This window comes from Podarcis gaigeae, assembly GCF_964106915.1.
Source record: "Podarcis gaigeae genome assembly, chromosome: 8".
Taxonomy (NCBI): domain Eukaryota; kingdom Metazoa; phylum Chordata; class Lepidosauria; order Squamata; family Lacertidae; genus Podarcis; species Podarcis gaigeae.
Genome location: NC_139684.1, coordinates 27,158,154 through 27,175,100, shown reverse-complemented (window position 1 = coordinate 27,175,100; position 16,947 = coordinate 27,158,154). Strand labels below are relative to the sequence as shown.

The window sequence follows — 16,947 nt, the reverse complement described above, 5'->3', positions numbered from 1 at the left end:
TATTCCCATTCATGCATTATGAGGGGGAGACTAGAGTGCAAATCCCCGCTTGGCAACCTTGGGCCAGTCATCAGCTCTCACCTACCCTACCTCACAGGGTTGTTGTGAGGCTTATATTATGGGCTACATACACCACCTTGAGCTTATTGGAGGAATGGTGGGGTTGTCAATGCAATAAATATGATCTAAGAAAGGGGCGCTATCAACATCTGGAAAAGAATAGAGACTTAAAAATATTTTATTATTATTCTTTTAAAAATACAAGAGAACAAACAGAACTGATCCTCTGTTTGGCTGGTTGCCAGCCGACTGCTCCAAAGGGACTGGAAAGTAAACAACTGCCTCTCAGCTTCCGAGGTAACAAAGCAAAAAACAGCATGATTAATTTTCAGAGGGAATCTCAGGATATTCTCCTGGCAACACAAACTGGCTAGTTACCAGGGCAGCCGGGGGGAGGGGGAGGGGAGAGGGGGAGGCAGACCTGTGTGTATACCATGATTTCTATAAAAATGATGCTAGGATTATACATCCAAAATTCGTTCTAATAAAAGCTGTATTCCACAATCCATACAAATTACACTGATTTGATTAAATGTGCATACTTTAAAAAAAATTGCTTCTGCATATTACAGATATTGCCTGCATATTACAGATATGGACATGTATTTTGACCGAGGAGGGCCTACAGGTCTGAAGTAGGTACATAGGGTGAGACCTGATACTGCTTCAGATATCTGGATCCATCTACCTCAGTACCGTCTACACTGACTGGCAGCGGCAATCCAAGGTTTCAGGCAGGGGACAGTCCCCAACTGGGGACTGAATATGGGGCCTCCTGAATGCAAAGCACAGAGCTACCCCTCAGCTGCAGCCCCTTCCGTACAAAGCAGGGTTTGCAAACTACACACGTGCTATGCAGGGAATTCAAATCTCATCCAACTAAGTGCAGACCCATTGAAATGAATGGACCTTAGACATGCCCATTCATCTCAGTGGATCCACTCTCTGTAAGACAGATCAGAATCTGACCCTTGAAAACCTTAGCAACTTTCTAGATTTTGAAATTCAACCTGACATACCCTTCCTCCACCATGCAAGCTCATTTTGCAGCCACAAGGACTAGAAACTTTTATTTATTAAAACTAATTTTATTGGGGAAACCGATTTCTGCAACCGATACCCCATCTCATGGCGTATATGAACCGTATATGAATCTTCTTCCCCATCAGAGCAAGCAAATATTGGGCAACATGGGTCAATGGACTTACTCAACATAAGGAAGAAGCTTCAGTTTTATGTTGCAGTAGGTCAACTGTGCAACAGGTTCCCCCACCAAGCTGTGCTATGACATTTGCACAAAGCCAACCAAGGGGCTCTCAATCGCCACCTGATAGTTCACAAGCAACAGAACAGAATTTTTCAGATTCCGCTTGATTCTTAATGAGCCACCGAGGAAACAAATCGCCCTGAAGATACAAGTCATGAGTTGTGTCTCTCCTAAAATTAACTCAGCCATGCTCCCAGATTAAAGAATTAAGGTCAACAGAAGCTCTTGGGCAATGCAGTCTAGAAGGGCAAGGTCTGAGCTTCTACCTAACTCTGGACAGCAGGGGAATTATTGACCAGAAATTACCAATGCTAAAAGCAGACTCTACAGGTACAATAGGAAATGGGGGACACTATGTAGACTGTCTTAATTTATACAGAGGTGTAGAATCCAGCTTTTCCTAAGCATAGAATTGTTTTGGACTTATTTTTGCAGTATATATATTTTTTCTCTCTCTCTCTTAAGTGCACCTGCCTCATTTTCTCCCCCCCCCCAAAAAAAGTGCCCCAAGTAAAGAAGCACAAAAGCCTGCTTACCCCTCTGTAAACAAGGATGTCACAGAGTGAAAGAGAAATTAAAGCTGCTTGCTTGAGATTTTGGCCGTTTTGCATTTACAAATCAAAGAAAGTGGAGACAGATGACAGCTTAAAGAATCATCCTTGCTGGGTACAGAGAGAATGATAATTGGATGGCAACTGGCCCCCCAAAACGACAGAAATGCCATTTCTGCCAGTCTTGGCATCAGTTTGCAAGCGTCTTATTTCTCATCTTCATTATAAATAGATCAGTAGAAACAGAAACACATTAAACTTCTCTTTGGTATATTAAAATGGAAAAGTGTGCAGTGAGAAACTTTTTAAAAAGGCAGCCAGGGAGAGGAGGAGGGCGCGAGGGAAGTCTCTCCCAGTCAGTCATGTGCATCCTGCTTAATATATATTGCCAAAGTAATACTTGTTCAGTATGCAAATTCAAAAGCAACCATCCCCTTGCACTTTGTAGAAACAGAATTTGAACTTTTGCTACACAAACAGGATTCTGGTGGGAGGAGAGGTGGTCATTATCAAAAATGTGGAATGAAGACAAAGGTTGTGAGGCTGAGCAGTAGGAGTGAGACAGGACCGCTCAACCAGGAGGGACGTCAAAATGGCCGTGAAAGAAACAGGAGACCATAACATTTAGGTGCAAAGACTTCTCTTTTTTTCGTTCATTTGTGAGGTGTATTGCAAGCCTGGTTTGGAAAAAGGGCAAAGGGAAGGGAGATCTCTTTGCCTGTGTTGTTAATCTTGACAGTAGTCATGCATTTTAAGATAGAACCAGAGGGCCTGGATGCTGCAAACAGACCCTACCCCCTGCCAGCCCAGCCTTGGGAGAGTGCTTAGGAGATCAGGCCCAGAGTTTAATGCTGTGCTGCGCTTTCCCTTTGGTGGGGCGGCATTTGTGGAGAGGGGGAAGAACTGGAAGGACTGGGCCCCTTTGCTTTAAAAAAGAAAAGAAAAACTTTCGACTAGAGAGGTGAGTTTCTATCCAAATCCCTTCCAGGGAGCAATAGTGGTTACTCAAAGGGCGAGCTTGTCATTGAAATCTGCTTTGGTGCACTTTGGTCCATCAAAGCTGCAAGAGGCAGAGCAAAGAAAATTGTTTTGCTTTCAAAGTCTGCCTTGAGGATTCAGTGCAGCTCTGATCATCCAGGCAGTCCCTTCTCCCGCTTATGTCAAGGGAGGGCATCTATTTTTGCCTAAGGTATGGAGCTTCCGCCCAGCCCTTCACAAACCTCCAGGAAACTCACTAGGTATTAAAACTGACCACTACTGTACCGGCACGGCACGAATGTCACCGTTGTTCTTCTGCACAGGCCAGGCCAAGCGGCCCCTGGAGCTCCCACGTTCTGCTCAATGCCGGCCCCGGGGTCTTCATAGTTCTGCTTTCACGCCTCTGATGAATGGCAAGCCTGTAGGGACCCTCCTCTTGTAGGCCAGGTACTCTTCCCCAAAGAAATGGATCAGTGTCATCTCCTCCTCTTCTATCCGCTCCCGGAAGAAGCGCCAGGATGCCAGTGTGTAGCCCACCATGCAGATTGGATTGCACAGCAATACCTGAAACAAGGAATGCAGGAGAATGGCTGCCAGGAGCATGAAAACTGGAAAGCTCAAGAGACTCGAAGGTTACATTCACACCCTATGTTTAAAGCATTCTGATACCACTTTAAATGACCCTGGCTTCTTTCCCCAAAGGGTTTTGGGAGCTGAAGTTTGTTAAAGGTGCCAAGAGTGGGTAGGAGACCCCTATTCCCCTCCCAGAACTACAACTCCCAGAGTTTCCTGCGACAAGGGATTGACTGTTAAACCACTCTGAAAACTGGAAGGTTGAATTCATGAATTAAACACTATCACACATTCCTCTTAATATCTCAAGTAGCCTAGGGTACCCTCTCCACCCACCGAAAGAGCCAAAATATTACAAGATGCACTAAGCTGTGCAACAGTACCTGGGTCCCAATACTCCAGTAAAACCATCCGACGTACGATGGGTGACGAAACCAGCCATAAACACCTCTGGTCACAAGAGTGTGGGTCTCCGATTTTTCATTCTGAACAATGTGGTTGAAGTTGGAGCCAGCTGTGAGCATGGCAGCCTTCCTCAGACAGTCCCCAAAAACCACCATGAGCAGCCCTGCCGAACTCAGCCAAGTGATCTGCTTCATCTCTGCAAATGAGCAAGCGCAGGTTGCAAAATGGTGCGACTCTGGTAGAGTTGCAGCTGCACCGGTCAGAAGGGGAAAGAAGGCACTCGGTGCTTGTAACAAATGGATTAACTTCACAAAAGTACATTCTTCACAAGGGACCAGGGCAAACAGCTAACTGGAGCTGGGTTTTGGTTTTCTTTTGGACCAAAAATGACTGACAGAGGTCTGTGCCAGCAGGTGGGCTACAACAAAGGTTTGTGGGCTAGTTAACTTCTGTGGAGACCCATCTGCAAACTTCACAATTCAATGTACACAAGAAGCAGAATGCAGAGATCAAAGCCAAACTCCCATAAACACTCATTGATAACAGTGATCTCCTCCCCTTCACAGTGTCATTTAAAACAAAAAAGGACCTTAATGTCAGAGCATGAAGTCAAAACAGTCACCGTTTTAGAAGGGTCAGAAAATGGTCCAACTAATGAGCGAACTAAAGCCACACACAAGTGGTGTGTGACCATCTTTCAATGCAGCCTCTAAATAAGCTTGAGGGGCAAAAGGTCCACCCTGTTATCAGCATTTTCAGGCGTGTATTAGTAACTGAGGGCCAGGAGGGTGCAATGAATAAAGCACTCTCAGCCACCACCGAAGGGCTGTTGTTATAGCTAAAAATGCGAGTTGTGAAGTCTCTGGTTCAAGGTGGTAATAAGCTGAGTAGGTGGCCTTCACAAAAGGAGTGCTGCTTACTCAGCCTCTGTACCTGCAATAGTAGGATAGCAACCCCGCCTAACTTAGAACCTTTCTGAGATAATGCATGCAAAGCCCCTTGACACTCAAAGGCCAAGTCCTACACCTTGTTTCAGCATACCAAGTTCTTATTTATTTAAAGTATTTATGACCTGCCTTTCTACCCAGAGGTCCCAGAGAAAGAATACATGGCCTAAGCACCAACTGTTTAAAAAAGAAGATAAAAACAGCATGTAGCAAAATACAGACTTCAGTTACAAACCACCAGCAGCAATGAAGATTCAAGCACCCAATATATACTTCATCCCTCCCCAAAAGCTTGGGCAAAGAGGAGTGTCTTCACCTGTTGCTTAAACAAGTATCAGTGTTGTGGTGAAACACACCTTCAAAGGGGAGATCATTTTAAAGGTGAGGGGTCAATATCACCCCAATTAGTTCAGGTTGGGGAGAGAAACAGCTTCGTTTTCAGACCTGCCTCCAAGTCCATGTTTCTGGGTCTCCCATTAGAATGATTGAGTTTTTCTGTTTCACTTGCATAAGAACTCAATAGTTACTGACCTGGGCAAATGAATTTTTCCACGGTGAACTCAACCCAGGATGAGACTGCAGCTAGGTTGTATTCAAAGCTGTGGTTGATCAAGAAGGAATCCAAGGAGAGACTTCTGGGGTTGTTAACGGCTGTCACCAAGTATTCAGAGTAATGGAAGAAGGAAAGCGAACACATATACCTGGAAGAGCAACCAGGGACTTAGCAAAACTCTCATGTTTCAGCTTCCTGGGTTTTAACTCTAGGTTTGCTCTTCTGAAGAGCTGTAAACTGGGCTGCTCAACACACCTGCTGCTTAATCTCCAATGATGTTTTAAAAACAATATTACAAGGGTGGGCTCATTCTCTGGATGGTTCCTTTTCCAGGAAGCATGCAGACTCAAATATAGCATCATTCACATCACTCAATACAGGTGTCCTAAAACAGTGAGAAGAACTTGCACACATCTATATATATATTTTACAGAGCAGATGCCTAGGTCTCACATCCAAAATTAGGAGTGGGGAGGCTAACCACCTCAAACTAAGAACCATCAGTTATTCAGACATTCCCCTCCAGGTGTCTGCTTTTGTCCCCTGGCAAGCAGCTAGGATTTCCTGAGTACAGAAGGCAGGGGAGAAAAGGGGCTCCAAAAATGGATTCAGAAACAATGCATTAAGTAGTATTTGTCTCCTATGGCAGGCTCTCCTAGTGCCCCTAAGAGGATCAAGACCAGCCAAACACAGGTGAGTGCAGGTCCCAGGAGTCTCCAGGAACAAGAGAGCTGTCCCCCAGAGCCCACAGTTTTCTTTTCAGAAACCTAAAGTGCTTACCATCCAAAATGCTTCCACGTAGATTGTCCGAAGCTGAGCAATAAACCACACCCGAATGCAAAGCCCAAGAAGCAGGCACGGATGGCAATCTACAAGGGAAGAAAAGGCAGTCAGAAACTCACCTACCCATCAGCCAGAGGGGGGGCAACCCCACATACTCCTACCCCACAAGTCACCAGTTCTGAAGCCAAATCCTAAGGCAGTCCTATCTCTCCAGCACACCATGGGAGGGATTGACAACAGGAAACCCCTGGGTGGAAATATGCCTATCCTGTCCACCACTCCAAACTCCCATCATCATCCTCCCCAACCACTGGTGATATTGGAAGTTAGAGTCAAAAAACATATGGAAGACTGCAGGTTCCCCTTCTTCTCTATAGCTTATTTGTCTACAATAACATTTATGAGAAAAAGATAGATGAGATCTATCGGGGGACGGCTTTGCATCCTAATCTTCTAGCACAACCTTATTTCAAATAGGGGTAAGGGCTTGAGGTTTCCTCTTCAAACTTTTTCTACTTATCCTACAGCAAGACATTAAGATCTAACACAACGCTGAAGACTTTTAAAAGACCAGCCGCAGCAAAAATGAATGTGGGCTTGACAAAGTAGGTGCCAGGCTAAAACAAGTCACGCCACAACAGGCAAGTAAGAGCCTGGCAGGATGAGGCCAATGGCCCATCTAGTCCAGCATCCTGTTCTCACAGTGGCCATCCGGAGGCCTCCGGGGAAACCACAAGTAGAAGATGAGTGAAAACAGCCCTGTGCGCAGCAACTGAGGAATAACGGAGGCTGATTCTGGCTAGCAGCCAGTGACAGCCTTGTCTTGCATGATTTTTAAAGCCATCCAAGTTCGTGGCCATCACTGCCTCCCACCATGGGAGGGAGTTTCATAGTTTACCTATGCGCTGTGTGAAGAAGTCCTCTCTTTCATCTGTCCTGAAAACTCCAACATTCAGCTTCATCAATGTCCACAAGTTAATGGGAGAGAGTAAGAAAAGCTTTTCTCTATTCCGTGCATAATTCTATCAGCTTTTATCATTTTATCTCTTACTTGTCTTTTTGCTAAACGAAAAGGTCCTAAGTTCCGAATGCTGCAACTTTTTCTGATAAGCAAGTCACTTCTCCCCTTTGATCCTCTGGTTGCCCTTCTCTAAACCTTTTCCAGAAATTTCCTTTCTGAGGTGGGGCAACCAGAACTGTGCACAGTATTGCACATGGAACCACGCCATAGATTTGCATAACGACATTATGATTTCAGCAGCTTTGGCTTTATGTACTTGACGAAGCAAGTGCCAGCCTAGGACAAGTAAACAAGCCCAGTTGTCAGAGTGCTGCAAGACGCCTCACAGGCATGGACTGCTTCAGTGGTTAAAGCACTCTGTGCTTGCGCAGGGACATACTTTGTGCTTGCGCAGGGACATACATTCAGCAGAGCTGACATATCTGGGTCAGGAGCAGAAAAGGAAACTCATTAAGGAGACAGCCACACCCCTCCTTAAGCAGAGAAGGGAGTAGCCTTTGATGTAAAAAATGGGGTTTGCCTTTTGCTGTCCAAGTCCCCATGGGACTCTGAGTCCCCTAAGTCCATGATTGGTCAGAGAAGAATGGATGCAGGCAGGATCCAGTGGAAAGCAAGGCAGATATATATATATTTCTGTTGCAACAGAGATCCCTCCCCTCCTTCCACGATGGGAGGGACCCTGAACAAAAGAGTGCAGGAGCCTTTAAAGACATTTGACGTTGCCCAAACCCCTTAGCCAAAGACCACTCCCAAATCATCATACATGCATCATAGGAGGCAGTTGACACCAGAAATCCAGTTTTCCAGGATACCTGATAATGGTCGCTGATTGCATTACTTGGGAAGCCTGGCCATTTTTGTGATGGTTAATACTTTAGTTCCTGAATCCAGGTCACAGGCTCACCCTATTCGTACACAAATATGCCCCCTATAAGACAAGAAGGCTTTCCCCATTTACTTCCCTTACTGCAGAGGAATATTTGAAGTCATTGGGAGAGTCAACATGGCTTCAGGATTGCTCTCCTGCACTATTTCAGACACATGGATTATTTATACAGTGGTACCTCGGGTACCTTGGGGACGCGGGTGGCGCTGTGGTTAAAACCTCAGTGCCTAGGGCTTGCCGATCGCATGGTTGGAGGTTCAAATCCCCGCGGCGGGGTGAGCTCCTGTCTTTCGGTCCCAGCTCCTGCCCACCTAGCAGTTCGAAAGCACCCCTAAGTGCAAGTAGATAAATAGGTACCACTTTATAGCGGGAAGGTAAACGGCGTTTCCGTGTGCTGCGCTGGTGCTGGCTCGCCAGAGCAGCTTTGTCACGCTGGCCACGTGACCTGGAAGTGTCTCCCGACAGTGCTGGCCCCCGGCCTCTTAAGTGAGATGGGCGCACAACCCTAGAGTCGGACACGACTGGCCCGTACGGGCAGGGGTAACTTTACCTCGGGTTAAGTACTTAATTCGTTCCGGAGGTCCGTTCTTAACCTGAAACTGTTCTTAACCTGAAGCACCACTTGAGCTAATGGGGCCTCCTGCGGCCGCCGTTGCACGATTTCGGTTCTCATGCTGAAGCAAAGTTCTTAACCTGAGGTACTATTTCTGAGTTAGCGGAATCTGTAACCTGAAGCGCATGTAACCTGAAGCGCATGTAACCCGAGGTACCACTGTATTTAGATATGCATGCATCTATGAATATTTTTCTGTTTATAATTCTTTTAGAATTCCACACCCCTGGGCGTGTCTAACCAAGTTATAGCAAAGAGGGGTATGGCCACGCCCTTCCCAGCCAGAAGTGGGCGGTCTTGCACTAACCACGCCCACGAGCTCGCGAATCCCTCCGCCGAGGGGCGGGGCTTCGCGTGGACACGCCCTCCTTCCAGCCCTTACCTGGTACATGCCCCCCGGAGCGCGACCCCAGGCCAGCAGGAGGGCGGCGTTGACTCCGGCCACATGAAGGGCCAGCGCGGCGCGGCCTTGGAAGCCCAGCCCGGAGAGCAGCGCCGGCGGAGGTGCCGACAGCAGCAGCGGCACGGCCGCCACGGAGCTTCCCAGCACGAAGGCCGTCAGGCTGGTCCGTGCCTCGCGTCCCCTTCGCCCGCCGACGCCCGCCTTCCCCTCAGCGCCGGCCATGATGGACCGGCGGCCGGAGCCAAGCCCCGCTCTCGCGAGGCCTCGCCCCCCCAATTCTCGCGAGACAACTCCGCGGAGGCGGGGCGTAGATTCTGGCATCTCAGCATAGGACGGCGGAGAGACCTCGCGAGATTTATTGAAACCGGCCCAGGGGGGCGTGTCCGCCTCGGTAGGGCGGGTGACCATAGAGATAAGAAAGGTGAAGAGAAACGCACTCAGCGCGAGTTTCTGGTTTCGATAACGCTTTGGTGATGATGATGATGATGTACTTCCCGACCCCCCTTTTCTATTTAACAAGCTATTCCAGCCGAAAGGATTCCAAGAGCAGCTCATATAGCAGCCGATTTTTACTGCTGGGCGGGTGGGCGGAGAACCTACCTATCTTGACTTTAATCAATTTTTAACATGTTTTAAATAACTGCTTTTAATTCTTTTTATTTATAATTGCTATTGTTTTTCTCCATGTAAACTACAGTACTTTGTGGTGCTTTCTTACAGTTGAGGAGTACGCTTATGAAATGATTAATTAATAAATAACAGGCGGCACGAAAATAATAAATTAATTAATAAATAATTAATTAATAAATAAGAGGTTCAGGGAGGGAGGAGGAAGGAAGGAAAAAAGAACTCTGGCACCGATGGTAAATGCGTAAATAGCCCTTCTCACAGTCAGCAGTGCAGTTAGGCTGTTTTAGACTTGGGACTTTATGGCCTTACATTGTGGGCTCTTGATGTGGCATCACTTAAAAATGCCATCTGCTGCCTTTTGAAGTGGGGGGGATACATACATATATATACACACACAAAGAGAATGGGAAGAGAGAGGGAGACCAGTCTAGAATGCAAGCAGTTCAAGAAACAGAAGCAGCCCAATGGAGCTGGCCCTTCAGCCTTCAGATACACTGAAACAGAAATCACCAGACCCTTCTATATAGTGAGAAGATGGGGAGGGGTATTATTACTCAGAAGGGTGGTGGGAATGGGTGATTGGCAGATAGCATGGAGAGACCTGGTCTGAACAAAGACATTGGATTCTTATCTCATTATACATGACATAGCCATTTTTCACCTTCTCACCCCTTGCTTTTTCCTGTAAGACCTATTGCAGTCGTTAAGAGTCGTCAACAGGCTCATCACAGCTATCTGCCAATCACCCATTCCCACCACCCTTCTGAGTAACACCCCTCCCCACCTTCTCACTATATAGAAGGGTCTGGTGACTTCTGTTTCAGTGTATCTGAAGAAGTGTGCATGCACACGAAAGCTCATACCTAGAACTAACTTAGTTGGTCTTTAAGGTGCTACTGGAAGGAATTTTTTGCATAGAAACCAAGGCAGACATCCAAGAGTTCTCTAAAGCCCTGACTAACGACTTTCAGCCTGCTGCATTATTAAGAACAGGGATGTGGGTGGCGCTGTGGCTTAAACCACAGAGCCTAAGACTTGCCGATCAGAAGGTCGGCGGTTCAAATCCCCGCAATGGGGTGAGCTCCCGTTGCTCGGTCCCTGCTCCTGCCAACCTAGCAGTTCGAAAGCACTTCAAAGTGCAAGTAGATAAATAGGTACTTACCTTTACCTTTACATGGCAGAACATGGCGGGGTGGTGGTGGTGTTACAATCTTATCGAATTGTAGAGTTGGAAGGGATTTATTTAGTGCAACGCCCTGCAATGCAGGAATCTCAACTAGATAATACATGACAGATGACCATCTGCAACCTCTGCTTAAAATCCTCCAAGGAAGGAGAGTCCACCACCTCCCAAGGGAGACCATTCTGCTGTTCAGAGCAGGAGAAAGCAATCTTGCTCCATCTTCCGTTATCCACCTGCATCGGGGATAAAACGAAAAGAATATTTCCTTTCAGGGTCATTGTTGCAATTTTTAATTTTTAACAGATTTCTATACTGCCCTGTACCAAGGATCACACGGCAGTTTACAATGCAATATAAAACCACAAAAATACATGACATATTAACAACCAAGGACAAAAACTATTCTACCAGCCTGACCCTCAACCTACAACATAGGACAGGGGGTGGGGGAATTGGCAGACCTGGCCAGCACTGCTGGGAGGGTTGTATGCTGCCTTTCTATCCTCATCCCAGTCCATTCTCTTCCTGGTGCTGTGGTTTAGTGTGTCAGACAAGGACCTGGGAGAGTCCAGGGTTCAAATCCCCAGTTGGCCATGAAGCTCACTGGGTGTGACCCTGCGCCAGGCACTGTCCCTCAGCCTAACCTACCTCACAGGGTTGTTGCTGGATTAAATGAGGAGGAGGAAGAACCATGTGCTCCACCTTGAGCTCCTTGGAATAAAAGTGGGATATAAAATGTTAAATAATATAGAAACCACTTGTTCTTTGGGGTTGAGGCATTGTAAAGCTTAAGTGTAGGCTGTGCATTAAAACGGAACATCGTTCGAAAAATATCTTTGAAACTGTGTTTGTACCGTAAAAGGATATTTTGTATTCTCTGGATATATTATGCTTCCTTTGCTAATTGTTTGTCGGCTGCTCTAAACATGTAAAAATATATATGGTTCAGACTGCAGTTACTTAAGTGGCTACGTATATTTTAGAAGATCTGAAAGATACCATTGGATCACCTTCGATTTCAACTTTTAAACACTTGCGGAAAACTTTTCTATCAGGCTTAAGCAGGCAATTAATTAGACATTATTCCATCATAGTTAGTTGATTTCTGATTTTGATATAGTTTTTATCATACGGTGTTGCATACAATTGTTGTAAACCGCTCTGATTCATTTTTAAATGAATAATATGTATTTTTTTTAATGACTGGAAACAAAATACCAACCAAAGGTGGGTTCTTTAAGGCTGCCCCTGCAAAAACAGAGCCACCACCTCTGGAAATGGTTACACATTCCCCTGCTCCCCCCCCCCCCCCGCTGTTGCGTGTGCAAATGAGTTTTGAACAATAGAGCAGGGTAAATATTGAAAGATTACCTCCAGCTGGCTCAAGGCACAAAAGACACAGACAATTGGGCCTTTCTCTGAATTCACTCCTAACTCTCACTTTGCACACTCTGGTTGAGTGTTGATTCACTCCTCTGAGTCTATTGTGTCCAGGCATAGTGGGCCCCTCCCCCCACCCTTTGGCAATTCACATTGCTAAAAGCCAACTTTTATTAAGGACACTTTGAAAACCTCCAGCCCCTCCAGGATGCATCTCTAGAGAAAGTGTGGTCATTGTCTGCCAAGAGACAACAGAGGCTGAAATTCACTCAGCTTTCATGGGGGGAAAGAATGCACAGCCTTTTCTCTTTCTTTCTTTTTCCTCTCCAAGCTCTCTATCACCCTCAAAGCTTTTTCCAAGAAATTGGAAAGCGTGACTCCTTTTCACAGGCCGACTGCCCTGAAGAGCTGTTCGCCTTTTCCTCCGAGCCACCTCCCCACTCCTTGTGCAATGATTAACTTCATTTTGCAAATGTTACATTCTGTTGGCTCCTAAAATACAATCTCTAGTTGGGTATAGAAGAATTGGGTTTTGTTTTTTCACATCTAACATGGCATTTGCAGCTTAGATGGGGTTGCAAGTCTAAACTAAGATTGGTGCCTCGTTTTTGGAATGCATTTGGAATTGCACGAAGACTTGCCTAGGGATAAGTCCCATCACACACACAGTTGGACTTACTTATGGATAACTATTAATAGGCTTGCACCTATGAGGATGCAAATCACCCACTTGGGAGTGCTCTCCATGGGTTTCAGTGCGACGTACTCCTGAACAAACACACATTGCGCTGGACTGAATGGCTTTAAGAAGTGTAGGATCATTTGGGCACATTTTAAAATGACGGTCCTGCAAATTCAGAACACACGATTATTCCTTGGAAGTTTCTTTTGGTTCTGGCATAACTGCAACAAGGAACAAAGAGGAATCAGATGAGATGGCTTTTCAGTCTGACAGTGAATGGTCCTGCATTGCAGGGTGTTGGACAAAATGTAGTCCCTTCTAACTCTACAATTCTGTGACTCCATATCACACATCCTTCAGCATCTCAATAAAGGCATTTCTCTTTGGGCTTTGGCATCAAGGTGCAAATGTATTTAAAAAGGTAAAGGTGAAGGACCCCTGACAGTTAAGTCCAGTCACGAACGACTCTGGGGTTGCGGTGCTCATCTCGCTTTACTGGCCAAAGGAGCCAGCATTTATCCACAGACAGTTTTTCTGGGTCATGTGACCAGCATGACTAAGCTGCTTCTGGTGAAACCAGAGCAGCACACGGAAACGCTGTTTACCTTCCCGCTGGAGTGGTACCTATTTATCTACTTGCACTTTGACATGCTTTCAAACTGCTATGTTAGCAGGAGCAGGGACCGAGCAACGGGAGCTCACCCCGTTGTGGGGATTCAAACCACTGACCTTCTGATCGGCAAGCCCTAGGCTCAATAGTTTAGACTGCAACGCCACCCGCATCCCTGCAAATGCATTTAGATTAAACCAATTAAACACTTGATGTTTTGGGTTCAAAAGCCCATGATGATTCATCAACTCACTTTTGTACTGCCTGGCTCACCCAGGGCACAGCCATCGTGACTAGTAGCCATCAGTAGCCCAAATCTTTCTGTCTCTTATATCAGCAGCTTTAGCAGTAGCAAAACCAGGCAAAGAAGTCTTTTCAGTACTCTTCCTCACAAAACAATGGTACCTTGGGTTACAGATGCTTCTGGTTACAAGCGCTTCAGGTTACAGACTCCGCTAACCCAGAAATAGTACCTCGGGTTAAGAAGTTTGCTTCAGGATGAGAAGAGAAATTGCGTGACGGCGGTGGAAGGCCCCATTAGTTAAAGTGGTACCTCAGGTTAAGAACAGTTTCAGGTTAAGAACGGACCTCTGGAACAAATTAAGTTCTTAACCAGAGGTACCACGGTACAGATATTTGGGGGACACCTCTGCCTGCTTACCTCCATGGTGAGAACTGTCCATTTATTCCTACTCTGTCCCCACCCAGTTCCTTAACCAGTTAAAAGGTAAAGGTACCCCTGCCCGTACGGGCCAGTCTTGCCAGACTCTGGGGTTGTGCGCCCATCTCACTCAAGAGGCCAGGGGCCAGCGCTGTCCGGAGACACTTCTGGGTCACGTGGCCAGCGTGACATCGCTGCTCTGGCAGCACACGGAAACGCACACGGAAACGCCGTTTACCTTCCCGCTGGTAAGCGGTCCCTATTTATCTACTTGCACCCGGAGGTGCTTTCGAACTGCTAGGTTGGCAGGCGCTGGGACCGAGCAGCGGGAGCGCACCCCGCCGCAGGGATTCGAACCGCCGACCTTTCGATCGGCAAGTCCTAGGCGCTGAGGCTTTAACCCACAGCGCCACCTGCGTCCCACTCCTTAACCAGTTACCAGTCCCTAAAAGGACCTGTCTTCTTACCCCATGACTGCTAATTTTACTTAGGGACCATTGATAAAGGACTGTTAAAAAGTCCTTAGGGCAGAGACCCAGGACTCTAATTGGCAGGTGCTAATTGATATCCATAGGTGCCATAACGATGCGATGCATTGTGTTTTAAAAGCGTTGCCCAGTAGCTGATGTGGGGTCCTTGGAGAGAAAGGTGGGATATCAACACAACAGATAAATAATAAATTAATAATAATATCCCCCCCCCTTAGTTTATTTGTAAATCCGGGTTAAATGGGCAGGAGATATGAGGGTACGAAAGACACAGGGCTGTACCTTCTGGGTTCCTACATCAGTGTTTGGTGTTTTCAACGTTGTTGCACAGCTGCTTCTTCTGAGCAGTCACAGTCTGTCTACCTTGCACAGAGCTTGGACTAGATGAGGCTTGGGGTTACCTCCCAAGCCTACAATTCTAACATAAGCAAAGAGAAGCCTGCATTTCAGCAGTTCAGGAGATCATATCAAACGCTTCTGTAACACTCGGTAAATATGATCTCGTCTTTCCAGGAGCTCCGTAAGAACTTAGCAGGGAGCTCATTTATAACCATTAGGACAAGGCATGGCAATTTCTGGACAAAAACCGAACTGGGAGCCATCTCTGTGTGAGGTTGCCGTTGGAGGGGGGGGGGCATCAGCAGCGGCACAGGGCCCATTTAGTACGGTGCAGCCTCACACCACCGAGCGTGACCGTGCGTGAATGGCAACGGCGGGCTTAAAGCAGGGGATCACTCCAAAAGCAGAACATTGCAAATTAGCACCATTTTTCCGTCAATTTTCCACCGCTGAGAGGGTCCTCACCACCACACAAGGCGTTCAAAACCAGCTAGATGCGGCATGCAGGAGAGGCTGGCCTGCTGGCTGGTTTGGGATCCCTTTGAGCAAGACACTCATTAAACACGGCCTGTTGTGTGGGAAATATCCATGTAATTAAAATAATGGTGGAGCAAATTGGGGGACTGTTGGGGATTGGCCGGCATCAGGGAGGAGGTGGGAGGCAAGCAAGGAGGTCCTCAGAAAGGCAGGCATGGTCCTTCCTGAGCTCATGAGCCTTTCCCCCCTTTTTTAAAAAAAACTTTGGCTATTTGAAGACTTCGGGGGGGGGGGGAGAGATGGACCCCAACTCATCACGCTTCAAATGCAAGAATTTGAGAGTTGGTTACAGTTTGCAGAGTGGTTGGAAATGTGGGTTTAAAACAGCAGCGTTCAGATCCTGCCCCAGCCACAGGTCAGCCCTGTGCGTGTTTACTCAGGTGTAAGTTGCATTGGGCTTGAGGGAGCAGCACACAGGAGCCATTCAGCCTGATGTGATGCATATTTACTCAGGAACAAGCCCCTTTCATTGTAATGGGTTTAATACGCCCGAGTACAATTTAGTTGGCCTCAACCCACTCTACTCCATGAGACACAAATAGCCAAACAATTGTGTCCCTTCCTTTACACATGCCTCTCTGCCTGACCATTGGCTTTTCCTGACTCCTTAAGGCCTGCCTCTGTATCTCTGTATTCATTTATTACTTTATTTGCACTTCCGTCTGGATTTTAATGTGTACAATTTTTACGGGTGGGGAGAGCACACAATTTTGTGCCTAATTCTGTTCTGTTCTGTTTTTATCTAAAAGCGTATGCAAGCTTGAGACTTCTCTAATTTTGTGCTTAATTATGTTATGTTTTCATCTAATATCGTACGCAAGCTTAGGTCTTCTTTAATGTTAATTGGTTTAGAGATTATTATTTTTTTACAACTGAATGGATAAATCAAAGGATGCACACGATACATTTCGAATTTTAAATGTGCTGTAGAAATGCTTGATGTTGTTATATATTTCAAAGTGCTGGCTTGCTTTTTTGTTTTTAATTAAAATTAAATACTGTCCAAGGTGCTGGACTATAACACAAAACTCTATTTATGCTGTCTAACTTGGAGGGAGTTTTGGGGCCGAGGGAGGGGAATAGAGAGATTATGATTTCTCTGTAACAGAAATGTACTCCCTACGACCTCAGAAGCACTCTCTCCACTATTACTATTACTACTACTATTACTATTACTATTACTATTACTATTATTGTTATGCTTATGCATGTTATAAAGTTGTTCTTTGGTGGGGGGTGGGGGGGTTGGGGGGTTCAGTGTTCTGGAATTAGAGGTGTTTTCTTTCTTTCTTTCTTTCTTTCTTTCTTTCTTTCTTTCTTTCTTTCTTTCTTTGTTATTTAATGTGTTTATACCCTGCCTTTCTCCCAGGCTGGGATTTGAGGTGGCTTCTGACATC

General features: G+C 46.2%; 2 protein-coding genes across 2 annotated transcripts in view; one reads left to right on the top strand and one right to left on the bottom strand.

Annotated features, from left to right (window-relative positions):
- The window catches only part of KCNAB2 (potassium voltage-gated channel subfamily A regulatory beta subunit 2), a 384,406-nt gene that overhangs the window by 217,477 nt on the left and 149,982 nt on the right, over window positions 1-16,947 (top strand). The gene's annotated exons all lie outside the window — the stretch shown is intronic.
- Window positions 223-9,463, bottom strand: ICMT (isoprenylcysteine carboxyl methyltransferase). Its single transcript, XM_083752774.1, has 5 exons — window positions 9,020-9,463; window positions 6,115-6,203; window positions 5,313-5,482; window positions 3,813-4,030; window positions 223-3,420 (listed from the first exon to the last, which is right to left on the bottom strand). The coding sequence occupies exons 1-5, from the start codon at window positions 9,446-9,448 to the stop codon at window positions 3,238-3,240; spliced, it is 1,089 nt and encodes a 362-aa protein (XP_083608900.1). The 5' UTR covers window positions 9,449-9,463; the 3' UTR covers window positions 223-3,237.

Bases quoted from the DNA above. Each gene is read 5' to 3' on its own strand.
- ICMT (XM_083752774.1), bottom strand. From the start codon at position 9,448: ATGGTCACCCGCCCTACCGAGGCGGACACGCCCCCCTGGGCCGGTTTC. The intron at 6,204-9,019 runs GTAAGGGCTGGA...CTTCCCTTGTAG, and splicing joins CTCCGGGGGGCATGTACCAG to ATTGCCATCCGTGCCTGCTT. The intron at 3,421-3,812 runs GTACTGTTGCAC...TCCTTGTTTCAG, and splicing joins ACTGGAGTATTGGGACCCAG to GTATTGCTGTGCAATCCAAT.